Source organism: Petaurus breviceps, unplaced genomic scaffold (assembly GCF_028583685.1).
Source record: "Petaurus breviceps papuanus isolate PSGF00001 unplaced genomic scaffold, PetGlider_PUasm1.0 90638, whole genome shotgun sequence".
Classification (NCBI taxonomy): domain Eukaryota; kingdom Metazoa; phylum Chordata; class Mammalia; order Diprotodontia; family Petauridae; genus Petaurus; species Petaurus breviceps.
The window spans coordinates 7,664,174-7,691,742 of NW_027187295.1; the positions used below are offsets into that span (position 1 = coordinate 7,664,174).

The window sequence follows — 27,569 nt, forward strand, 5'->3', positions numbered from 1 at the left end:
CAAGTCCAACGGGGCATGGAAGATCTTTAAATCCCATAACCCTTACACCTCCACAGAAAATTTTCAGCTTTAATTTACATTAGATAAATGCTGAAAATACAGCAAAAAATATACTTTGATCTTGAGATCTATATAATATATACTTTTTCTATCCTCTAAGTTCGTGTCAGTTTAATTACATGTTGTATTTTCTCTAAAAGTGCTAACTGAAGACAATTGAATTGATTTGATTCTGCTTATTAATTAAATTAAACTGGGAGAGAAGTAAAATGGTTAGACTTAACAAATTTGCAAATTGTCAATATGCTAAAGGTAAGAAAGTTGGGGAAAATTTAGAAATATTAATATATTGATTTAAATATGTAATTAAAATTAAATCAAGTATAAGTTTGAAATTTTGAGAATGTCAGAGATGATCATGTGATTAAAATGTTGAAAGAAATGCAAATTGATCTTTCCAGGTAAAGTAATATCTTAAATATACCTTCGGTTGGACATAAGAAGAGATTTTTTTTAAATGTCATTTAGGATTATAGCCAGTAATCAGGTTATTAAACATATAGCATCTTCCTCTCAAATGAAAAGGTCTGTCTAAATGCCAAATTAAAACTTTCAAAGGGCAGATGAGCAATCATTTTAGCACCTGCCTAGGAATATATGGTTATTGATTTTATTAAAGGACACAGAAGATCAAATGAAATGTAGGTATGGTAAAGATCAAACAAAATCAATTAAAATTAGACTCTAGAATAAATTGTGCTAATTAGTGATAATTGCCTTAGAGTCTTGTGAAATCTCAGAAAACATTCAAAAGAAAACTCATAACTTTAAAAATATAAACCAGTTTGCTAAATTGTACTCAATTGGACTTAGCCATAACAAGAACCTTCAGAACTTAAGAAGCAGTGGTATGAAGAAAAAGGCATCCTATTTGGGTTCAGGGGATCTCAGCTCGAATCCTGACTCTAACATTTATTAGCTATTTGACTGTGGGCAAATTCTCTAGGCCTCAATTTTCTTATCTGCAAAATGAGGAGCTTTGGACAAGATGACTTTTAAGACCTTCTGTAGTTCTTACATTTATTTTCCTATCAACTTTGCATTATAAGGCCCCATCTGATGTGAGAATGGAAACAAGGAAGATTAGAGTTATCCTCTCTCTGCAAGATGCCGTCAAAAGTTGGGCTGCCAGTTAGTACTACTAATATGAGGTTATACTTGGAGCCGCATGTCTGTATCTCATTGCAAATCAAACTAATGCACATAAAGCATACCTGAATGATTACTGAAGGACATTGGCTGGCAAACATTTTCTCCTTCATCCAATTGATTCCACAGATGCTCCACTGTAGGAATTCTATTGTGGCTTTCTTTGCCAGGAAACTGTCTATATTTGAGAATGGGTCTTATACTTCCATGTTTTCCCATCTGCCACTTAATTAGCTGGAGTAGTAGAGTTCCTGGAAGATTTATTTATCTGTTTAAGACTGTTAATGAAGTTGTGTTGCATCATTATAAAGTAGGCAGATAGCAACTAAATAGTATGCTGTGTTTTGGGTTGTTTTTTTTTTAACCCTTAAAGCTATATAATCACTACTGCTGTTGAGTGACTCCAGAATCAAGTTTATTTCACCTTGGAAAGGCATGTTAATGTCCATGTGAAAATGGAGCAAGGGAACCTTTTTTTTGGCAGTATTGTCAAAGCCAAAAAAGTTAATTTCCTTCCCAACTACCCTCTTTTACCTATCAGTCCTTTGAAACTTCTTTTTTTTTTTTATTATGCTGGTTTAAAAAAAAGAAAAGGAAAAAAAGGAAGTTTTTGCTTTTATAGAATCAGGAAGTTCAAAGAGAACTCTTTAACTCCACCTCAATATTTCAAACACTGCAAATTACTAATGGGTATTTCAGAGATATAGCATGCTCCAGATTTTATGTTATCTTATGCTTGTTAATATGTTATCGCCCCATTAAAAATATTTCATGAATCTGCATGTTGTATCTACAAATAGATAGTAAATTTCTTCATATCAGTCCTTAATTCTATAAGCCTTTCTACAGGACTTTTGCAGTGCTCGAGATGTAGACAGTAGTGCTAAATAAGTCTCATTGAGTGACTGCTTGTTATTATGGCAAGAAGAAAAAGCCCACAGAAGAAAAAAATTTGTAAATGTCAGAATGAATTCTCTATCAAGATAATGCATAATCATCTCTCTGTATCTTTACGAGATTCCTATGGATACTAAGGACATCATAGAATGATGGTATGAGAAAAATTCAACACATATATCAAAGCAGGGAGAAAAATGTCTTTAAGATGACAGTGTCTTACAGAGCATCAGAAATATTGACATTTTTGGTTGTTATGTGCTGTTTGACTGGGGCCAGTAGAATTGATCTATAAATAAGTCAGACATGCAAATAATTATACTTTCTAAAGTAAATCATCCCTTTAAAATGTCATCTACTTTTTCCATTTTATTTTCATGTTAGTATTTAAGACATCTTTAGATTCCCACATAGGCCACCATCTTTGGACAAAGTACATTTCACATACAGTGTTCTGAGGAATACCCTTGTAAGTCTCTACCTCATAACAATGTCTTTCAAGAAAAAGCTCTCCATTATTAATCATGGATAAAAAGTGAATTTCAAAGAGTAGGCTATGTTTCAATAATATTAACAACTCATATTTATATTATACTTTTAAAAAGGTCTTTCTTCACAACAAAATAGGTAAATAGTTATCTCCCTAGCTGAATTCAGTTATCACTTGGAAGATGTATGGAGAACAGTGGCATTCAAAATAACATTTCCAGAACTCTGGAGAGAAATTAATGGAATTTCTATTATAGAATCTAAGGAATTGAATTAGAGGTTCATTTATCTATAGAGAGAGTTGTTTTGTTTTGTTTTGTTTTTTCATCCGAGACTTAGACTTTAGGGCTTGGACAAAAGTCCATCGATTCCTGTAGGAACTAAAGTGTAGTATTAGTAGAGAGAGAGAGAGATGGAGGGGGGAAAAGAGAAGACAGAGAAAGGGAAGAAAACAGAAAAGAAAGAAGAGAGGAAGGAAAAGAGGAAAGGGAAAAGAGGGAGAAAAAAGAAGAGAAATCAGATAATATAGAGAAATGAGAATAGGACACATAGTTTAAGCTAGGTATAAAAGGGCAGGACATAGTTTTATTAGCAAGAAAAGACAGTAATCCCCAAAGTCAGATATAAAAAACGGATCCCACTGATGAGAAGGAAAGTGAAACAAGGAATGGCTAAAAGCAACTGATTTAAGTTTTAAAGTGTGATGAAGCTAAGCTGTATACCATATGCAACCTTCGGATTTTATTATGTTGTAGCAAAATAAATCAGCAAAGAGCATATTATGTGCTATGAATTCTTACCAGAAAACACTAGTTCTCTGACTGGTTCCTTCCACTGAGATTTAGGGGGGAAAAACAAATGAAATCTTAACAGGATTTTATCTATCATATGATCTAACAACATGGATTCCAAAGGTAAAAGTTTGGTAGAGATATAGTTTGTTTATGTTTGTATATTCCCTAATATACAGTTAAGCAGAATTAGATTCTGATGAAGTGGTATGAGGAAAGGCTCACTCTTCTCTGTCACCTCTCAACAATGGTTATAACTCCAGCCCCTCTTAAATGCTACTGCTTTCAATAGCCTAAGTATTGAGAGAGGAATGCTAACTTATATTAAGCCATTAAAACTGATGAGAAACTGTATTCAACTCTCTTCTGCTTTTTGTTACAAAGAATAGTTAGGGGGGTTTATGCCTTTTCTATTTGATACTCATAGAATATAGATAAATTATGACTTTATATTTCTTAGTTTGTTCTTTATCCACAGTGATGTTGTTTTGGGTGTTGATGTTTGCTTTTTTCCCCCAAAGAGGTATTGTTTTTGTGCTGTTTCAGTTCTGAGTATCTGCTTTTCCATACTAGCTTGTTATGATGACCTTAGTCCACCGAGTTCAGATAATAATTATTTCCCTTTTACATATTAGCTTGGAATTCATAATCAGGCTTTGTCTTTGGCTAGGTCATTATGTATTCTAAAGTTAGGAAATTTCTAGGAAAACTTAAAAACACATTTAAAAAAATTAGCCTGATAATTTTGCAATCTCTTATGTATTGATTGCTAAATTCTAAATTGATACGACTTTCCATTGTTATTCTTTTTTTTTTTAAGCATTTGGGGTTAAGTAACTTGCTCAAAGCTACACAGCCAGTTATTTTCTGTAGGTGCTAAGTATCTGAGGCCAGAACCAATCCCGGGTCTCCCAACTCCGGAGCCGGCGCTCTTACTCACTGTGCCACCTGCCGCCCCTATTGTTATTCGTTAAAGAAAAAATTCCGCATAGTGTTTTTTTTTCTGCCCTTTGAGCCTCATAAATAATTTAAATTCCAGCAGTGTGGTATGGTGAAAGGCTTTGGAGTCACAATTTTAGATTAAAATTCTAACAAACTTGCTACGAGATTATAGGCAAATTATTTCACCACTTCAATAGGCCTTAGTTTCCTCATCTGTGGAATGGTAATTATAATACGTGACCTCCCTTGTGAGTTTGTTGTGAAGAAAGTTCTATAAACTTCAAAGTCCTACATAAATATGTATTGCTACTATTGTGGTTTTTTTTTCCTGTTGGCTTTGTATGAGAAGTAAGATTTAGAGAATTTGGAAGAAATATTTGGGAAGATCATGGCAAATAGAAACTCTTTGTGCTATAATGAATGAGTGATCAAAATTGTTGAATTTAAAGTCAATTTTCAAAAAGTATTCAAGTCTAATTTTTAATCTATCCATGCAACATCAACATAAAGGTAATACAGATGAACATGGAGCTTAGATTTATGGACTCTTATTAGTAGTCACTTTGGGATGTTGTCATACTTTATTTAAATTGGCTCAGACCTTACAGAAAATATAAAAAGATTAGAATGGAATGCACTAGTATAATGATAAATTCTGATCAGAGATCATATAAAATCTCTTAATTTTATTAAAAAAAAGATTAAAGTTGAGAGGGCACCCAAAGTCATATAAATAACCAAAATAGTGAGGATTTAAACCCAGGCCTTCTGCCTCTTAATCTCATCAGTTCCTGTGTATTCAGTTAACATTCCTAGGTTGATGATTCTCAAATTTATTTATACAGCACTAAACTCTCTGCTAACTTCCAGTCTCTCATCTCCAGTTACTTATTGGACTCCCTGAACTGAATGTCCCATAGGACATCTTAAATTCAGAAGTTCCAAAACTAAGCTCATCATCTCTTCCCCCAAACCCTCTACCTTTCCACACTTCTCTGTTACTATCAAGGGTATCACCATCTTCCCAGTCATCCAAGTTTGCAGCCTTCTAATTTTTCACTCTGTCTCATCCCCTATATGCAACCTGTATCTAAGACCTGCCAGTCTTTACCTTTGTAATATCTCTTGTATATGCCCCCCTTCCCTCCTCTTGATAAAGTCACCACCCTGGTGCTAGAGCTTATCGATAGACTGCTGGTTGGTCTACCTGACACAAGTCTTTTTCCATTCTGATCTATTCATTCAGATGTCAAAGTGAACTTCCCAAAGCATAGGGGTGATAATGTCACCCCCCCTACTCAATCAATTCCATTGACTCCCTATCACTTCCAGGATCACATATAAAATCTTCTGTATGGCATTCATAGCCCCCCAAAACCTGGCCTCTCCCTCAACTTTTATCCTTTTTACACCTTAACTCCTGCCTTCCCCCCCCCCCCAACCCCCAACTCCCAACCCCCAACATATGCTTTGCCAAGTAACACTGGCTTTCTTGCTGTTCCTCAAGTAAGACTCCAATCTCCAAACTTCAGGCATTTTCACTGGCTGCCCCCTATGCCTCAAATACTCTCCTTCCTTTTCTCTTCCTCATGAATTTCCTAGCTTCCTTTAATCCCCAATTAATCCCATCTTTTACCGGAAGTCTGTCCTGATCCTTCTTAGTTCTAGTGCCTTTTTTCCACTGATTATTCCCAGTTTTTACTGCATATAGTTTATTTGTATGTAGTTATTTGCATATTATCTCCCCCATTAGACTTTGAGCTCTTGATTATCTTTATTTTTATTTTTTGTATTCTCAGCACTTAGTACGGTAGGTACTTAATAAAAGTTTATTAGCTGACTGACTCTAAATCCAGCGTTCTGAAATAAAGCTGTTGGGAGAGTTTATTCACTTAAGCAAAACAGAATCTTGCATTATTAATGTATTAAGGATACGGATTTTTTTTTTGCTTTCCATGTTTGTTTTCTTTTACTTTTATTATTATATTCTTAAGTACATTTTAAAAAATTGATTGTTTTTAGTTTTCACCATTCATTTCCACAAGATTTTGAGTTATAAATTTTCTCCCTGTCTCTCCCCTATACCCACTCCAAGATGGCAAACAAACTGAATACCCTTTCCCCCAATCTGTCCTCTCTTATATCCCTTCCCACCCCCTTATTGTCTTGTAGGGCAAGATGGATGTCTATGCCCTATTGCCTGTATATCTTATTTCCCAGTCGCATGTAAAAATAATTTTCAACATTTGTTTTGAAAACTCTGAGGCCCAGATTCTCTCTTCTTCCCTCCTCACCCAACCCCACTGGGAAAACAAGCAATTCAAGATAGGTTATATATGTGTAGTTACGGAAAACATTTTCATAGAAGTCATTGTAAAAGATTATATTTCCCTCCATCTATTCCATCCCTCACTTATTCTATTTTCTCCTTTGATCCTGTCCCTTTTCAAAAGTGTTTGCTTCTAACTGCCCTCCAATCTGCCCTCCCGTCTATCATCCTCCCTCTTATCCCCTCCCCCCTACTTTTTTTTTTTTTTGCTTTTTGGAAGGGCAATTGAGGTTAAGTGACTTGCCCAAGGTCACATGGCTAGTAAGTGTTAAGTGTCTGAGGCAAGATTTGAACTCAAGTCCGACTGACTCCAAGGCTGGTGCTCTATTCACTGCACCACCTAGCCACCTTCCCCTACTTTCCTTTAGGGTGAGATACCCAGTTGAGTTTGTATGTTATTCCTTTCTTAAGCCTAATCCAATGAGTGTGAGGTTGACTCATTCCCTTTCACCTTCCTGTTCTTCCACTCCATTGCCTCTTTTATGTGAGATAATTTCCCTATGTCTCCCTTGATTTTTTAGATATCATCCCTTCATATTAAATTCATCCTGTGCCTTCTATCTATGTGTACATGTACATACATATGTACACATACATATACCCACCTATACATACGTATATATATACATATATATATATATTCCCTTCAACTATCCTCATACTGAGAAAAGTCTCATGAGTTAAAAATAGCATCTTTCCATGTAGGAATGTAAACAGTTCAACTTTAATTAAGTTCCTTATGATTTCTCTTTCCTTTTTCCCTTTTCATGCTTCTCTTGCTTCTTGTATTTGAAGGTCAGATTTTCAGTTCAGCTCTGGTCTTTTCATTAAGAATGCTAGAAAGTCCTCTATTTCATTAAATATCCATATTTTTCCCTGAAGTAGTATACTCAGTTTTTCTGAGTAGGTGATTCTTGGTTTTAATCCTAGCTCCTTTAACCTCCAGAATATCACATTCCAAGCCATTCAATCCCTTAATGTAGAAGCTGCTAGATCTTATGTTATCCTGAATGTGTTTCCACAATTCTCAAATTGTTTCTTCCTGACTGCTTGTAATATTATTTATATACATTTTTTTAGAGGCAGCTAGATAGCTCAGTGAATAGAGCACTGGATATGAAGGTAGGAAGACCTAAGTTTAGATATCGCCTCAGGCTTTGTGTGACCCTGAGAAACGACTTAACCTATGTTTGCTTCTGGAGAAGAAAATGGCAAACCACTTTAATATCCTTGCCAAGAAAACCCCATGGACAGTATTGGTATGCTCATGGGGTCACAGAGAGATGTGACTGATCCACTGAGCAAATATATATTTTCTATTTTTTTAAGTATCAAAATTAAACAAGGTTCAAAATAAGGAGATGTATCATTGGCAAAGATGCCTATGTCATGGAGAAAGGCTCATCCTAACAAGAAAAAGATTCTTTATAAATGATGAACTCTTCAGATGCACTGGTTTTTGGGTGACATTTCATTTTACTTCATCAAATGTAGTAACACTATAGAAGTGCTCAGTAAACTTCCCATCCACCTACAAAACACATAATGGGAGAGGGTGCACAAGAAGGTGGGTGAAGAGTATTTATTGTCCAGATTATGCTGGAAACTCATTGACTTAATCTTTTAGTACACGTGTCAAGCAAAGGCACTATAGATGGAGCCCTGAGTTGGACCTTGAATTGAAGAGTAAAATAGAATTTGACTAAATTTCATTTGGGAGATGTTGATGACTTTTCAGTGACCCCAGGCTGCTATTCCTTGCTATGAAAGACTTTTTTTTTTAAACACCAAGATTTTTGGTCATGGTTTACAACTATGAATTCTGGTATTCATTAATTTTAGAAAAATCAGAATTTTAGGAGTCTCAAAAGGTTGTAAGTCAGATATATCATAAGCCAATGATAACATGATCAAGAAGTGGTAGAAAATAGGATCATGAATATGTGTGACCAGAAAAAGAGAGTTGCTTTGTTCTTGTACAGCACAGAAGTATTGATACTTAGATTCTTTGATATTAACATGAACATTAACATTCTTTGACATAAACCACTCACTGATGTGGTTTATCCCAGTAGTATAGGTTGCAATCCATCTATGCCTTTTCGTTCTGCAAAATTCTTGTCTATGTTATCCCATAAATTTCCTCCCACCTACACCCCAAGGGATCATCCAGTGTGTTAGAAGTCTTGCTCTAGATATCTTGACACAAAAAGTAATTTCTTTAAGGGAAGAGATACTTTCTTGTCTTAGTATCATCAGCTTCTATCCCAGTAGCTGGTATGTTATAGATACTTAATGTTGATTGATTACAAGGGGTGCAAATGCAATATGTAGACTGGCCAATAGCTACTCCTCCTTTTAAGTACATGATAACTAGCCTCCTTTTCTACCTATATATTGCTGATGACATTCTTCATGCAACTTCTCCTCTATCATTCTTTATTGCTGATAGGTTACAGCTTACTCATGCCTGCCATGTGCCTCTCTGTCCCTTTGGATGATTCATAACTTTAGTTCTTCAGATTGTATAATATTCTCTGACTCATGGTTCTACAGCATCATCAGAAAACTATTGATGTTAGAAAGACAGTCTTTACTTGGAGGCATTATAACAATGTGCAGTTTCCTAAAGGCACTTTCCGCCCCCTCCTGTTTAGTTACACCCATATGGCCTAAGATGATGTATTGATGAAATCGCTCTACATATCCTTCCACGTATCAAGAGAACAACAGAAATTCTTACTCCACTTTTTTTTCTTCTATTGATAAGATCCACTGATCATTGATAAGATGTGATAGGATAAGATATGATAAGAATCATATTTAGGAGACTCTCTGGCATTCCATGTCTTGATCCAATCAGCTGAGTTTCATAAGCATAAAATTGGAGCATCTAGGGAACCTCAACATCTACAGGGAATCCCCTTTGTATTTGGAATGTCATCATCCAAAATACCTTTACCAAACATGTCTCTTTTGTATTTCATTTGTGCCACCCTCATTATTTCCCTGGAAATGATGAACATTGTTAACCTCACTTGATATTAAAAATCAGTCATCAAACAATTTTATTTTTATTTATTTCTTGTTTCAATGAATCTTATTGATTTTAACTTGCACGTGGTTGAGACCCTTATTGGAGGAGAGAGTGAAGTGATATTTTGTCCTACTGAATCATGTTGTTGTTTTTTTAATATGTTTGATTTTATAGTCAACAAACAATAAGCACTATCGGATCTTCTGTTCTTATTTCTTTTGGTTGGGTGTGTATCTGCTGTAGATATGACCTGCTGTAGGAAATTGCCTGATTGCCTGTTTTCTTTTCATATCTTTCATCATCAATGTCCTTGAAAAATGAGTAGGTAATTTTAATAAAGATTTAGAGGAGATGGAAAAGTAAGCATTTATGTTGGTGGTTATTGATTATATCTTGATCTGCTTTTTTTTTGCTAAAAATAAAGGTCCAGATGTGTTTTCAGCTTTTTGGACTTCTCTCATCTTTGAGACATCTTGAAACTTCATCCCTTAATGGTCTCAAAATGGTGTCACCTTCAATTCTTTCTCTATGTATGCTTGGTCTAGTGTAATTACCATTTTAATTTTTGTTTTCTTTGGTGTCATTTCTTTCAACTCATCTAGCACTTTGGAGGCTATGATGATAAATCCAAATATAGGTATTTCATTTCCTTTAATGCAGAAAATACTTTTTGTGATAGAAATCTTGACATATTTCCTCCCATTTTTTTTAACTTTTTGTTTTCCCCTTTCCAGTTTCATTATTGATTTTTCTCTCTATGCACTGGATTAATTGGCTTTCTTGCCAAGCTTTCTGAAACTTATTTTCCCATTCCTCATTTTCTCCTGTTTTATGAGACATTATAATCTTTCATCATTCTTCTCTGTAAGTTTTTGCAGATAAGTTTATTTTCTAAATGAGTATTGCCTTTGTCTGTCATATATCTCCACTTAGGAAGGGGATTAAGTGTTTGAATGCTAAGACATTTTCTAGTCTCCTTTAGTCTCTTTATAATAGCAGTTAATTTATATTGGTTAATCTTGCTTAGAAAATGGAGACAGGATAATCAGTGTCCCCAGATCTTTCCTTACCCCATGCCATATTTTTTAGCATCAATATCCTCTTTAAATAGGTCAACTAGTAGTCATTTCAATTGTACATAATAATTTTTTCTTATTTCTATTGATTTTGATTTGATGGGCTGACTAGATAGATTATTGATATATAAATGACTTCCACATCAGTAACCAATCATTTCCATTCATTAGAAAATTATATATATATATATTAATTTTTGACGTTTTTTCCCCTTTTTTCTGACCATGCCCTGAAATTCCCAACTCTCTTCTTTTTGAAGAACTAACTCAGTACTCTCTTTTTTCTTGCTTAGCTAAGACAACTTTTAGTTCTTGTAATTAGGAGAAAAAAGAACTATAGAAAGGAAGGCTATAGACTATAGATACACTAAATTTATGCCAAAACCAAACCCTTCACCAACATAGGCAAGGCTGAACATTTTTATGATCATTTGAGATACCAAAGTAATTAAACAGAAAAGGTATAAAGTTAGGAGGTTATACAAAGTTAGGAGGTTAATAAAGTTTTTCAAAGTAAAGCTAGCGAGGCTTAGGGACTGAGTGGCAGGTAGTGGGGGTGGTAATATTCTGAGAAAATATATTAACACATAATTTGTTATAGCAAGTTAGACAAGCATTCTCATTGTTCTCCTGAAGGCAGCAAGGTTTCCTAGGAGAAAGTTCTTTTTTCATAATCCTTTCCATAGCATTATCTAGTCTAACTACAGCCCCTTACAGTAATGCCAAGCCTTCAGAGGCACAATAACAAAATAATAGACCTAGAATCTCGATGCCAAATCTTACAGAAAGTAGTCATACTATTGCCCAGTTCTTCTACATTGAAGTTACTGAATACTAAAGTATTTTTTTAATTTAATTAAAACAGTCTTAACTGTGCTCTCCATAGACTTTCTCTGCCTCCTCATCTTAGCAAAAAATGTTGGCACATGGGTTGCAGTTATCTTCCTGGTGGTCTGTTTGCAAATGCTTATCATGCAACACTGATATGAAAAGACCAAGTACCCCATGAAATAGTATTTCCTGTTGTCTTTGGATGCAAAATAAAGCCAAATCTTTCCTTACTTCTTTAAGGAAAATCTCTAAACCATTCTTTAATTGAGCTCTTATTTTCTTTTATTGTCTAGATTCATTTGTAACAATAATTACAAAGTTAATATGATTCCTTTTTTTTTTTTTTTGCTTTTTGGAAGGCAATTGGGGTTGACTTGCCCAAGGTCACATGGCTAGTTATTTTGTTAAGTGTCTGAGACCGGATTTAAACTCAGGTCCTCCTGATTGCAGGGCCAGTGCTCTATTCACTGCACCACCTAGATGCCCCTATGATTCAGTTTCTACAGTAGAATTCCTTAACATTGGTCACTGGGCAAGGATCTCAAATTTTGAATAGCATCAGTTAAATTTATGTTTAGAGATGGTCTGAAAACTTTATAATCCTTAGTGCCCTTTCTCATACCTGTATCAACTACTCTGCTACCTTCCACATAGAAATGGAAGAGGCCTATGTAAGACTGAAGATTGTTTCATATTTTAGTCAATCAACAAGCATTTATTGAGTGCTTACTATATGCCAGGTGCTATGCTAAACACTGGTAAACAGATAAAAGAAAAAGAATCCCTACTTCAAGGAGCAAAGATTCTAATGGGGGAGGTTACATTTAAGTAACTAGGTACATGACCAATCTGGGTTTATAGTCCTAGAACATTATGAGCCATTAGGATCAAAGTCACTTCTTTGAAGTTACTTTTCTAGTTGTCAGAACAAATTTTGAATTGTCCTGGTATTTATAACCCAGAATATCCTGCATCCTAAATCAAAAACCCCAATGACTGTGCCTTGACTTACCTATCACTGATTAGTTTTTTGGGTTTAACCTTGGAATATTAAGTGACAAAAAGGTTGCATCAAGTTACTAACAAGCACATGACCCTCACTCCCAATATAATATGATAATAATAACAACAAAATGAACCATCTAAGCAAAAAGTTAGTTCTGAACAGTAAATTTTGTAGTAAACTTAAATACCAACCACACAGAAAATATGACATTGAATATAACTGAATGCTCTATAAATTAAAAGAAATCCTTCACAAATAGTTATACACTAGAAATGGTAACCATTTTTGGTAATATTTTTATATATTCTGAGATAATAGTACTTCTAATCAGATAATGGTATAAAATGGTTTAAAACCCAATTATGTCTGACTTGCTTTCAATTTACTATTAATAGTTTTCTTTCCTTATTATGTTTCTCCCTCTATATTTCTTGGCATTGTGACATGACAAGTCAGCTGAATCAGGACCATAAAATTAAATTGACTTAGACCACTATGGAATATCTTCTGGGTGCAGTTAGGTGGTAATAAAGTTTATACATTGTTTTCATCAGTCAGGTGGGGTTAAGATGATTTCAAGCAAACCATCTCAATTATATATTCAAATTACTACCAGGTGTTATTCACATATAGCTTTACTGTCTTATCCTCACCCCCCTTTTCATGCTTCTTAAATGACCTTTGTTAATATTTATTATTTGTGATCTACCCAAATTTCCTAATAACAGCTAGCATTTCTATAGTACTGACTATGTGCTTGGCTTTGTGCTAAACCCCTTACAAATATTATCTCAGTTGATACTCACAACAACCTTGGGAGTTAGATTTTATAGATGAGGAAGCTGAGGCAAACAGAATTAAGTGATTTGCCCAGGGTTACATAATTAGTAAATGTCCAAGAAGGGGGATTTGAACTAAAGTCTTCATAACTCCAGGTCCAACACCCTATCCCACTGCACCTCCTAGCTGCTTGCTTAAGCCTGTCTGGAAGTCATGAAACTATTAGTTTAGATTTCTTTTTTTTTTTAATGATAGTTCACATTCTAAAACTATAATTTGCATTCATTTTCCACCCCAATTATGGCATGCTTGTCTTGCCACAATTCAAACTTTGTCCATAGAATATTAGGCTGTTTTGAGTGCTGCCTAAATTAACTTGAATAATGTATATTTTCAGCAACTGCTTAACATTTCATTACTTTCTATGTTTCTCTCTGTGAGGTCTTGTAATTTTTTTTTAGCATTTAGTTCTATTCCTGTTGGCTAGTCTGGTCCCCTCCCCCTCAAAAAAAATGTGTTTTGTAAAATTTTGAGAGCCATTCTTGAAATAACATTTTTGGATCAAGAAAAGATGTTAATAAATGTTGTGATATGATGTCCAACACTGCTCTCTACTGGAAGAAAAACAAGTCACAAAAAGTACCATTCAAAATTTATGCTATTTAGAAGATTTTGAATTGATTCACAAGTATAGTAATCAAGTGAAAGTTCACAGTGTTTGGAGGATGGGGGAGCACAGAAAATGTGGGAAGATGCTTAACAGAAGAAAGGAAACAAGGCAGTACAGTGAAAGGAGATAATAGTAAATATATTTTAGAAGAATCCTTTAGGAGAAAAACATTTCTGTTTATGAGACAAATTGACAATAGCTGTGGAAGAAAGACATGTATTATCAAAACACATATCTTAAGAGTTTTCATCATTTAATTCTGAAAGACAAATATTTTAACTTATTATTCAGTAAAATAAAATTGCATATGGGTATCTAAACATATGGAAATGTGTACATGTGATTAAATAAAGGTGTGCATGCCTTTAAAAAACATTCTTTTAAATATATAGTGGGCAAACCCTGAAATTATTTCATAACATTCAAATTGTAATACATTGAAATAACCTCATATCTATAGCATATAAAACTAAAACAGTAAAATGCTTTAATTGAATTATTCAGATAAGTATAAAGTTCAGAAGATCTACTATTTACTTAGCAACAGTTGAAGTTTACTTTATAGATGTCAAATACTTTATTTGTAGCTGGTATATTAAACACTATTAATTTTCCTTAAGCATTTGATGTACTACAGAAGGCCTATAAAAACATGTGTCACATATAATAAACATTTGGACTATAAAGAGTCATAAAAAGATAAATTTGTCCTTTAATTCTACATTTGTTAAGAAAATAGCTCTCACTATCTCTTAGCCATCATCTTCTATGTTTTCCTCTTAAGTATTTTTATATTTTGCACTAACACCTTACCTGGCTGCCCAATCAATAGAGTAGTAATACATTATTTAGGAAAAAACATTTATTTCTTTTATTATGACCCACAAAGCACTCAATGTGGGATCAATTCACAGGAGATTTTAATTTTTTAAAGAAATCTCTTCTATAAAATCAAAGGAATACATCACATTGAGGTTAATCAGTACTTGCAATCTGTTATCCATAGCCAGGGACTCTGAATACTTTACTTATACTTCTAAATGAATTGAAGTGTGGAAAATTGAGAATCAAATCTGTAGTAAAATATATTGAAATAAGAAAAATAGGCTTCCCCCCTTAATCTAAATATTGAACTTTCCAATACAGAATTTATCTGACTGAATTGTGTATACAAACAACCTATACAATCCCAAGTGCTTAAAATAGAAATAAGGGAAGATCTACTAATGACCGTATCAGTTGTCACAAAGATTTTTTTTTTCTGACTTTTCTGCTTGGGGAAATTGGTTTCATTTATCATGCAGTATTGCCTAACACAATAAAACCTACTTCACCATAAAGCAAATAATCTTTCAGTTGGTAGAGCAGGGATATTAAAACTGAGGGTTTTTTTTTTAATTCTTTCTGTGAATACTGATTTATAGCACTTCCCTACTTTCTATAAGAATATTTAAAAAATTATAGTGGATTATTTTTCATCATACTGAAAATAGATATCCTTCTTACATCACTAGGTAAAACAGTTTCACTCTGACCTCAAATGAAAACAAAAGAAAAGATAAGTTTAAAAGTATATGTCATGCTAGTACAAAGCCTGGAAAATAGCAAAACTTTTAAAAGGATGCAATTGTCATTATTTAGCAATATCATGCATGGCATATCATACTATTTCTTTCATTGAAATATCTCAGAATCTCTTGAAATGTACCAATTTCCCCATGCAGAATTTCAAAAGAGATATGGCAACCTTATTATTTATCATGGGTCTAATTATTGTTATTTTATCCCCATATTGCAGATAGGGAACAGAGACAATAGCTTGTCCAAGATCATATTAACCCAGAAAATAACTAAGTACATGGCACTGAAGGAGAAACAAAAATAACAAGTAAGGCAAGATCATTTTTCTGAAGGATCTTATAACTTAGTGTAGTAGATATGTATACAGATATGTATGATGCAAATTCATATATAATTGCATTGGGAAGAAACAAAGCACTACTAGAGTTTGGTGGGAAGAAGCATTACTTTCCAGCTAGGACAATAGGGCCACCTGAATTGGCCCTCTTTAGAGTATGACTTCAATAAAATGAGATGAGATAGGAGATAGAGCTTGCAGATTTAAGGAATAAAGACAGGAAGAAGGTAGTGGAACTAGTTCAGTAGCTTTCCTGATTCAAAAAGCTTCCTTTTAGCTTTCTAAATTAATAGCAAATATATTTCCTAAATATGGTGATTTAATTAATATATCATCACAGTGCCCCCTTGTCTGGGTATGGTATAGCCTCTATGTAGAAGCTAGCCCTTTTGAGGAGAACAAATTGGTTAGTTCCAAATGGCAGCAACCAATTAAAATATCAATACACTTGATTTTGTTCTGTTGGTATTAGTGATAAGCACAGTATGCAAAATAATACAATCTCTGGAAAGGGACTTATGGGGCATTAAAGATTTGACTTTAAAATCCAAAGAAAGAAAATTAGTTATGAATGTGTTACTTTTCTGAGTCTGATAAACTCAGAACCAAATAGCCAACAGTTTGGGATGGTTTTCAGATTTTTTTTTTCTGTTTCTGGTAGCTATAGCTATGTGCTATGGCATAATAATGTTTATTATCAACAGGATGTCAGTTTTTCAAAAAGATTTACATTAAGATTTTTGAGCATCTTAACATATTTTCAACACTTTAGATAAATAGTGTTAAATCCAAGCAAAATATATTAATATTTTTTAAAAATTTCTTTTAAAAAGAAAAGAATGTAAGGAATATATTATCATCAGTATTCACAGATTTTTCACTTTATAGTTAACTACTTATATGTGAATTATCTCCCATTACTTGGTATAGCTGTGTCCATGTGTTAACTGACGTAGAAATGGGCATATATATATGTGTCAGCACACACTTTCTAATTTAATTTGACTTCTACTCTTGTTCAGGTAATTCTCCCTGTGCTCCTAACTCATATGGTTTAATTAAGGACATGGTGAATTAAAATTTTAATAGTTTTCTGGAGCACTAGTAGAGGTTGATTTATTTAGAATCTATTTGGAGGCCTTCCATAATTTTCCCTTATGAGCCTACTTGCACACAGCAATCAAATTCCTCAAATTTTTTGCCAGATTATGAATATTTTCTTCCGAAAACAGTTTCTGAAACACCATTGTTGACCTAGATAACACCAATAAATAAATAATTACCAATAATTCATTTTCACTTCTCCCCCCCCCTTTTTTTTAATATTCTTAGTCCCCAAAGCAATGGTTAATCTCTCAGTGGCATGATGGAGACAGAGAAAACACAGTTAACACACAGATTTGTTTTTCTCAGTTATAGCCAGCATTTATTTTCCTCATGTAATTGAACCTCCTAGTATATTTGGGCCATTTTTCCTTTTTGGCTAATAAAGGCCAGACAAAAGGCAATTTGTAAGGAGTGTTTAATGCTTCCATATCTCCATAGAAAATATGTCATTTCCCCTGTGGGCAGAACAAAGCACTCTCTCTGTCTCTTTCTCTGTCTCTGTTTCTCTCTCTCTTTGTCTCTCTCTGTCTCTGTCTCTGTTTCTCTCTGTCTCTCTCTCTGTCTCTGTCTCTGTCTGTCTGTTTCTGTCTCTCTGTGTCTCTCTGTCTCTGTCTCTGTCTCTGTTTCTCTCTGTCTCTCTCTCTCTGTTTCTGTCTGTCTCTATCTCTCTCTTTCTGTCTCTGTCTCTGTCTCTCTCTCTCTCTCTCTCTCTCTCCTGCTTGATCATCTCTCTGCAGACCTCACCATTCTACTGCTTTATGATGCACAATGGTGCAAATTAATTACCAGGCACTGTATGCCACCTTTTCTAAACTGTCAGCTTCTGGGCTTGACTTTAGCAACTGGTAGGTGAATTTAGATGCAAGCATATGGTGTTAAGGTTGTGCTGGATGCCAGATACATACTATGGAGTGGGGTCTAATAAGAGAGAGTCTTTGCCAAAAGCAATCAAGTCCTTCACCTTATTCTCTCCTTCTCTAGTTTAACAAAGGGGGAAGGGAACAGATACCCCTTACCCCTTAAATTCCTGTCTCCTGCTGTTCTCTGTCCCTATCTATTATTTTTTTTTGTCTTTTTGGTTTATTTCTTTCTCTGATCTCTCTAGCTCTCTTTTAGTAATTCATATACTGACAAACACCACTCCTTCTTGATTTCAGATGCTTGTACATTGTTAGGACATTTTTTCAGGGTGAAGCCTTGAGTAATCCTATGGAAAACACATGAAGTCAGATGTACTAAGTGCCTTTATGATATAAGAATAAATATTTCTAATTTGAAATCTGACGTACTGGTAGAAACATATCATACGTAAGTCAATTCATAGGTATTTATATAAAAGATTGCTATGCACTGGCTCTGGAGTCAGGAGGACCTGAATTCAAATCTAGCCTAGACACTTAATGCTTACTAGCCATGTGACCTTGGGCAAGTCACTTAACCCCAATTGCCCTGCCCTCCCCCCTCCAAAAAGCCAAAAAAAAAAAAAAGATCGCTATATATCAGGTATTGTGCAAAATGCTGGGATATAAAGAAAGGCAAAAATTTCCCTTATGTGTATATTGTAACGAGGGAGCCTGTGAATAGCGAGGGTAGCTAGGTAACACAGTGGAGAGAGTGGCAGGTCTGCAGTCAGAACACTCACCTTCCTGAATTTGAATTTGACCTCAGACACTTACTAGTTGTCTTATCCTGAGTAAGTTACTTAATCCCATGTGCCTCCGTTTCCTCATCTGTAAAAAATTAGCTGGAGGAGGAAATGGCAAACCATTCCAGTGGCTTTGCTAAGAACCCCCCCCCCCCAAAAAAAAAGTCAGAAAGAGTTAGACACAACTAAAAAACAAGTGAATAACAGCAACATTTACAAGATAAGTGTAGAATATATGAAAGTAATTAGGGAAGGTAACGCACCAGCAAATAAGGCTTGGGGAGCAGGGTAGAGGAAAAGCATCCAGCAGAATGTAAGCCTAGGACTGAGTTTTGACAAAAGGGAGAGTTAAAGGAGGGCAAGGAAAAGGGAGTATTTGAGGCATAGGGCAACTCAGGGCAAAGGCACAAAGACAAGAGGTTGAATGCCACATTAGAGATATTGCAAGGAAGTCAATCGGCATATGGCTACGTTATAGAGTTTATGGAGGGGAGTAAATTGTACGAGTACTGGCAAAGTAGGAAGGGACCAGATTATGAAGAGTTATACATGCTAAAATGGAGAAGTTTATGTCTAATCCTGGAAGGATAGGGAGGCACCAGAGCTTCTTGAGCAAAGGAGTGAGCTAGTCAGATTTATGCTTTAGGAAAATCACCTAGGCAGTTCTGTGGGGGAAAGACTGTAATGAAAAGAGACTTCCCACTAGGATCCTTGTTGCCCTCTAATGCAGGAGAGAGCTGATGAGGATCTGAATTAGCACTGTGGATGAAGGGGATGTAAGTGAAAAGATGGGTCTTTCTTGGGTGTGTAGACCCCCCTCTGAGCTCAGTCTCCTAACTTACATCCTTACTGTCAGTCTGGGGTCCTCAGAGCTAGAGGACAATGACTACTGCTCCCCTCAGGATTCTAAGAGTAACCCTGAAGGACTGGAGTTTTTAACATCGTCATTCCTGCTGTCACTGTCACTGCTGTGTCACTCCTGCCACTGCTAATGTTCTTTCAATTAATAATTAACCGATAGACCTTTGTTAACTTTTACAAAAGGTATTTACTGCGGGGCGGCCAGGTAGCACAGCAAGTAAGAGCACCGGCTCCAGTGTTGAGAAGACCTGGAGATCGAATCCCAGGCTCAGACACTTAGCACCCACCCAGAAACACCTGGCCGTGTAACCTTGAGCAAGTTACTTAACCCTGATTGCTTAGGGGTGGCCAGGTGGCTCAGTGAGTAAGAGCACCGGCTCCAGTGTCGGGATGACCTGGATCAAATCTGGGCTCAGATACTCAGCACCACACCCAGAAATAATAACTGGCCGTGTAACCTTGAGCAAGTTACTTAACCCCAATTGCTTAAAAAAAAAAAAAGGGATTTACTGTGTATGCCCCTCAGCAATAACAGTAGTTTTAAAGTATCACTAATGTGTACCCTTCCCCTGCACACACAGGGTCACTTTGGAAAGTGTGCTCAAACTTAAATTTCCTTTTTAGGGAATACATGTGTCTGAGGGCTGACTCCTGGATTTTGGCCCCAAAAGACCATTTCTCCCTTTGTGGAGGGACTCATGAAGTTCTCTTTAGGTGAATCTCTCTAGGAGTGGTGCCATTCTGTGGCTAATACTTCTGCTCCATTGTGAGAGATCTTGATCTCTGAGGTTGCCACCATCATCAGCACCTGCATTTCTACCTCCATCTGGAGGTATTTTCTCTGTCATTGGCCTCTGCCACCTCTGGTGGAGTCTTCTACTGACTGTAATTGCCAGTGTATGCCCTAATGGAAATCTGAAATCCATGCAATTGCGTGGATACTCCCTTCTCAGAATACTCATTCACCTAATTATCAGGAAAGAAGAAACAACAAAAGAATCAGGCACCATGTGCCCAAGGACACATGAAAACCAGGTATGGAATAGGGCATTTGCTTTCTTCCCAAAGGACCTTAAACATCAGACCTACTTTAATTAATACCAAGAAAGAGACTGAAGCATTGACTGAACATCCTTTTTTGTTTGGAAACGAAGCAACATCCAAGTCATCAGTCTTTTGGCTCCCCAGACAATTAGGAAATATTCTGTCATCACAACACCATAGCAGTCTCTCAGTCATGCCTAGTTGGAAGTAGGCTCCCACACAACTGTCCACTCAGTCACTTTGGCTAGAACCAGGCAAGGAAGTATCTCTGCATCCTTTGAGGACTCAGCCTTCATTGGCCAATCCTCCCATTACATGGGTATATATTGACTTCATTGGTATTATTGGGGTATACAGTTCTGCTTTGCAAGAGGCACTTTCAGTAAAGAATAAAACAATATAGTGATGGAAATGGAGCTACATTATCTATACCTTCTTGATACAGAGATTTCAACTCACGGGAATAAGAATTTGCTCTATGAAATTGGCTTATGGTGAACTGGACTGAGGGTGCCATGAATGGGGTTTGACTATAACCAATATTTTCTTACCTTCTTTCCTTCTTTCTTAATGCAACAGAAAAGGGAATGTAAAATTCTACTTGTGAATTTAGTTATTATAGAAAATGAACATAAAATACTGATTTCATCTCTTCATAATCTCTTAAATTCTTTATTTTTCAAAATTTTATTTCATAGAAGGAAATGATCTTCCAATTCAGCTAGGCTAAATATGTCTTAGGAGATATAGACTCCTATTTAGAGCGTGTACTCAGTAATTATAATAGTTTCCACAATATAGCATTTTAAATGTTACAAATTTCTCTTTATATTATAAAACTCTTTGGATGAGTCAGGTATATTAACGAACAACACCCCTTCATAGTGCTTTTCAAAGAGTCATATAAACCTTTACTATTGTGATTTATCTTAATTTTTGTACTACAAGTGAAATGTCTAGCAAAGATTTTAGATACAGCTTTACAAGATATTAAAATTTGTTAGGTTTCTTGATTTATTTTTAACATATGTTTTTAAAAAGCCTCATGATGATACTTGTAAAGCCTGCAGGAGAATGCTGACAATTTTAGAGACAGAAGATTACTTTCTTTGTAATAAGACAGGAGTCAAGAAGCTTTTTGTGGTTACAAGTATAAATTGATTAAAACAATACTTAGAAAAGTTTGAGTATATTATCATGTGTTGTTGAAGTTTTAAGCTAAAATGTAAAGATTGATTTTTTTTATTAAAAGATGACATCAAGTTTAAAATATGGGGATGATTACTGAATTTTTATCTTGGAAAGCTCATTTATTTGGCATTAATATAATAATCTTATAAAATATGTTCCATCTTTGTCACATAATGGTTGTGTGAGTTTGGGCAAATCACTTAACTCCTCATTGTTCTAGGCAACTCTCTCAGACTTTTAAGTTGTAGAGAAGGTCCTGGCCTGCACTGAGAGATGGAGTTTCCTTATCTGAGAATTCCTTATATCAATGAAATTACAGATGCAATTCCTCTCCCTCTCCCTAATGCAATCATTTTGGCATTTCTTTTTTATATTAGCTTTCTGGTCTGGAATTGTTTGGGAAAAAGAGAGGCTTATGGGGGCAGCAGTGGTTGTGGGGGTTCTTTGGTTGTTTTTGTAATTTATTTTATTTTATTCTTGAATACAAGAAAAAAGTACCAAGCCAAAAAACGAAATATTTTAGATTCTAAATTTCATTAAAGGAGTTTTTAAAAGTCATTCATTTCCCTTAAAGTTTAAATAAGATTTATTCTTATCAAGTTTTCAAATCATATTTTGAAAATTTGCATCGCAAAGTGATTCAATCCTATGTGACTCATGTCTCACAGATGACAATTTTCAGTTTCTTGGCAGTACAGAAGTGGAACAGCCCAAAGGTACCGAAGTTGTGAGAGATGCGGTTAGAAAATTAAAGGTAGGGAACTCAATTCAACATGGAGGGCAAAAAGCACTTCAGGTATTTTCACATATCAAGACTTTGTTTGATGGGTAGAAATTCATTGCATGACTAATGTTGGGGCATTTGCAGTTTCAACTCATTAAGAGACATTGCATTATTGTATAAATATCACCAAAGGTTCATGTTATTTCTCCAAATGCTCAAGGAAGCTTCTTGGGGTGTTTGTGTAGGAGGATAAGCACACGCATGTCATTCATTATCATAGGTAAGACTAAATGGAATATCTCACCTTTCTTTTTTAGTCATTTATGATTTTAATAAAATCATTCAAACTTTGAGATTTTATAAATACTTTGGAAATTAGTCTTTGCCATTATGGTTCATGGACATAAGGGATGCTAACCCTTAACTGGAGGTTTGTGATCAAACCAGGCACCTACCATTGAGCTACAAGAGTAACTCATTAGCATAGATCACCAGGGATGGGGAACCTGTGGCCTTGGGGCTGTCCCCACCCCTGGTGTAGACAAACTGCATGCCCTCCCCTTCCACTCCCAGTGTTCTTCTAGAAGGATTGTTTCACAAATTGCTAGATTATTCACTAAGGCCCTAGAAAGAAGTACACTTTAAAGTATTATTTTGGATGAAAGGCAAATTGCAATAATATCTCAGTCGTCAAGCATAGGAAGGTCTGGCAAGCTACATGAGCAGTCATCAAGAACTGTTCAGTTTACAGTTCCCTGATGCTAAAACTGCAGAGTTAAACAGCAGAGCTGGCATCTTAATAGGAAACCCCACCCACCCTTTTTTGGCAGGATTTTCTCCCAGAAATTTTTTACATAATACAATACACTCAGGATATTTCCTCAAATAGTACCCCACCTCAAAAAAAAAAAAATTAAAGCTCACTGGGATTTTTTTAATTTGAAAAGCCCCTCCCTTCTTCAGAATGTTTCTTTCCAAAGATTTTATGTCTTTTTTTTTTTTTAATCTTTCTCATGCACACTTTGGGGGTTGGGTGTGTTATTTGTGAATTGTTTCAGTTAGTTTGACCAGTTGTTAGAAATTCTCTTGCAAACCCACTTCAAGCTCCTCAAGCAATTACACCATCTCATTATATTTAGTTTGTCATTAAAAAATACTCAGGGCGGCATGGTGGAGCAGTGAACTCAGGAGGACCTGAGTTCAAATGCGGCCACAGACACTTAACACTTACTAGCCATGTGACCTTGGGCAAATCACTTAACCCCAATTGCCCTGCCTTCTTCCCTCCTAAAAGCAAAAAAAAACCCCAAAAAATACTCAATTGAGCTAACTTCCTTTCAGAAGAAATGATTGGAAAGGGACTATCTCAAGGGTTCTCTGTTAATGGTAAATATTTCTTTTATATTGAAGTTATCAGATCAGAGCTATTCAGTATTTGAAGTGAAGAGGAGAAAGAAGTAGATTGTTTATTTATATTCAGAGACAATGTTATCTGTAGTTCCATACATGCCCAAAAGGATTTGTTCTGTGAAGTTTGAATTCAGTCGAAGGGCCGCACTTGAGGACCTAGAAGGTCATATGTGGCCTCAAGACATGTTCCCCACCCCTGGGCTAACCTCTTGAGTATTTAGGTGGATTTACGCCTCCTTGGACAGAAATAAGAGACCACTTTATACCAGTCGATAACATCGATAACATCATTCCTAAAGCCAGAGAAAGTCCTGGTCTTACTGTGACCAAATATTTTCAGACATTTGGAGGTTGTTCAATTTTGCAGTGATGTGTCACATATTTTAAGGACACAGTGTATATTTCCACATAAAAATTTCAGAAGGGATAGGTCCACAACTCAGCTGTCCTATTTACAACTAATGTGATCTTGAACAAGTCCTCTGCTTTTGTGGGTCTCAGTTTCTTCACATGTAAAATCAGAGAATTTAACTAGATAGATGATTTCTAAAGTTCCTTCTAACTCTAAATCCTATAATATATGACTTTCAACAATAGATGAGAATCATAAAGTCTTAACAGAGAATTCACAACTTAATAAGAGGTGATCAGTGAAGTAATTCTTATTCATTGAAACCCTGTTCAAAATTGTATATTCCCTGTTTAGTTTCCAACATGCAACAGGTTTTGTAATTCAAACTTGCTTCAGTTAGAATTTATTACAAGCATGTATGATATTGATTTTCTAAGGTTTTTTTTTTACATTTTAGTCAGTAAACAAAAACATTTTTAAAGGTATTCAAAGAAAACAAGTAACTTCTAAGTAATGTTATATAAGTTAAATGGTTTAAAAGGATTTATATTTTTTACGAAATTTTCTTACTAAAAACAGATTTAACATAAAAAACACATAGCACAGCCAAATGTGGATATATAGGTGTTTTATATTTAATATCTATTCCTGATATGTAGTTTTTTTTCCTTCAGATATAATAAAGGATAAGTATTTGACTAATAATTTGCCACCCATTGAAAGACTTGTCTTTAGTATAGTTACAATTTCAATTGTTAATTTGCTATCAGGCTTCCCAACTAAAGAGCACCAAGAATTGTGTATGATTCAGGTTTTTAAGGGATTCCTATTGTCTTTGCATATCCCATACCCCACCCTCCTCATTCCTTTAGCTTGTTGCAAGAAGGTTGCTGCTCTTGCCAGCAGGTGGCGCCAGTGCTCCATTGCAAAAGTGAGGAGCTCAGTGCACTGGTGCACGGTACACCTCCCCCACCTCGGTTTCCAGCCCATTCTTTTGGCATATGCTTTCTGCTTTGAGTGGGTGTGTGTACTTACATCTGCCAGGGCTTAGGAGTTTGAAATCCATCATTTTGTCATGGCTCCAACTGTTTGTACTTTATTTCCTCCACAAAGTCACCTCCTCGCTTTACTTGCTGTTATGTCACTGTGTTGGATTTCTGAATTAAATGAATAACAGCATAGTTCAACTCACAAAGAGCCAGGGACTAAAACTATGTGAGACAGAAAATGTCTCGTAGTGAATTGTTAGCATCGTTAATATGTAATGTGATTCAGACTTTTAAAGATGCTCAACAGTCTGTTTCTTGATGTCTTTTGTGGTCTACCTTTGATGTCTGTTGGATCTTGAATTGGTAAAAAATCAGACATTTAGACTATCACAAAAATCTCCTTTATTTTTCCATTGTTCTCCCAACCCTTTTTTGTTTGTATATTTCTTAGTTGACTTAAAAAAAAAAACCCACAGTGGTAAATGTAATTTCCTTAAAGCAAAAGCAAATGGATGCTTGTTTTCATATGAGTTTTGATCTACTGTTATAAAAGACTTAAAAATTCTGATCAGGTTTAGACAAATTTGTGCTTAAATGAAATAAGAATGAGTCAAACCTTTATACATTGAAATTATGCCACTGGAACTTTAATACAATGCCACCAATTTATTTTCTTGTTTAAATTTACTTTTTTCTTTGAAATATAATATCTTGGGATCATAATTAAACTTTTAGACGTTGTCTAATCCAACCCCTTTAATATGAAAACATAGAAAGCCTGGGAGTTTAAATGATTTTCTGAAAGTCACAAAGGTATTAAGTTTGGGATATGGATTTGAAAGCAGGTCTTTTTACTATAGATATAGGACATTCACCATCTAATTAAACATAATTTAATATAATAGAATAAGTTGTAGAAGATTATTTTAAAAGCTTTATGTTTTATGGGATATGCACATTCACATATTGTACACATGTCTGAGTATAGAGTTTTAATACTCCCATATTTTTCTGGGATATAATCAGATAGAAGATACTAAAATCTCTATAGATAAAGAAACTGAGACAAAACAATGGAAATTTACACAATAATACTAATAATTCACATCTAAATTTACAAGATCTAAGTTCTAGAGCTGGGAGAGACCTCAGAAGCCATCTTTTCCAACCCCCTAAATTTTTCAGTAAAACCAAGGCCTAGTGGGATTAACTTGCCCATGTTTACATATGAACACTTTAGAGTTACTAAAGGACTTCAGTAAATTATCTAATAAGATCCAGAATTCTCAACCTGTTTTGTATCATGGATCCTTTCAGCAGTCTGGTGAATACTATGGACCCCTTCTCAAAATAACACTCATTACCTGCATTTATAATTGAAGAAAATGATACTTTTGAGACAGACATTTCTGAAAATGTTGTTGGGTATTTGAGGCATTTTTTTTTAAGCCATGCAAGTTCACCAATAGCCTAGAATCTATCAGGATCTCAGCTTAACAATATTAGAATTCATTCCTTTTCACAAAAACCCTATGAGGTAGGTTCTATTCCTCTCCACATTTTTTACCAAAGAAGAAACTGAGGGTCAGAGAGATGAAATGACATTCTCAGGGTCACAAAGCTAGCAACTTTCTTTTTTTTTTAATTTGGAGGGCAAGTGAGGTCAAGTGACTTGCCCAAAGTCACACAGCTAGTATGTCAAGTGTCTGAGGCTGGATTTGAACTCATGTCCTCCTGACTTCAGGGCCGATGCTCTATTCATTGAACCACCTAGCCGCCCCATAAAGCTAGCAACTTTCTGAGGCTCAATTTGAACTCATGTCTCTCCTGTGTCCAAGTTTATCACTTTATCTACCATACTACCCTGTCTCTTTGCAGTATTCTGTGGAGACATAGACCTGAGATTAGGTTTACTAATTAGGTTTACCTGGGTTTACTAACTGCTAAACTGTCTTTCCTTGTATTCCTCTGTCTCTCTTCTGAGATTATTTTTAATTAATTTGATATTCCTGACTCACTTTTTACATTTATCATTAGTCTCTTTCCAGTTTGACACTTTTGTCCAGTTAATGAAATACGATACATAAAATTGTTAGGTATTTCTTGAGTTAAACTCTTCTAACCATGCACCCAAGTAATTTTGCTGTGAATTAATCACTAATCTAATAATTCTAGGGGGTAGCACAGTGGATAGAGTACTGGGATTGGAATCAGGAAGACTCATCTTCATGATTTCAAATCCAGCCTCACACATTTACAAGCTTGGTAACC

At 35.2% G+C, this 27,569-nt stretch overlaps 1 protein-coding gene across 11 annotated transcripts in view; it reads left to right on the plus strand.

Annotated features, from left to right (window-relative positions):
• The window catches only part of GULP1 (GULP PTB domain containing engulfment adaptor 1), a 418,555-nt gene that overhangs the window by 283,854 nt on the left and 107,132 nt on the right, over positions 1 to 27,569 (plus strand). For 9 of the 11 annotated variants that reach the window (XM_069064526.1, XM_069064523.1, XM_069064528.1 and 6 more), the window contains one exon: positions 22,506 to 22,577. The exons of the other annotated variants lie outside the window; for them this stretch is intronic. In XM_069064526.1, coding sequence (XP_068920627.1) covers positions 22,506 to 22,577 — 72 coding nt within the window. The remainder of the gene's footprint in view (positions 1 to 22,505; positions 22,578 to 27,569) is intronic. 11 annotated transcript variants of the gene reach the window in all.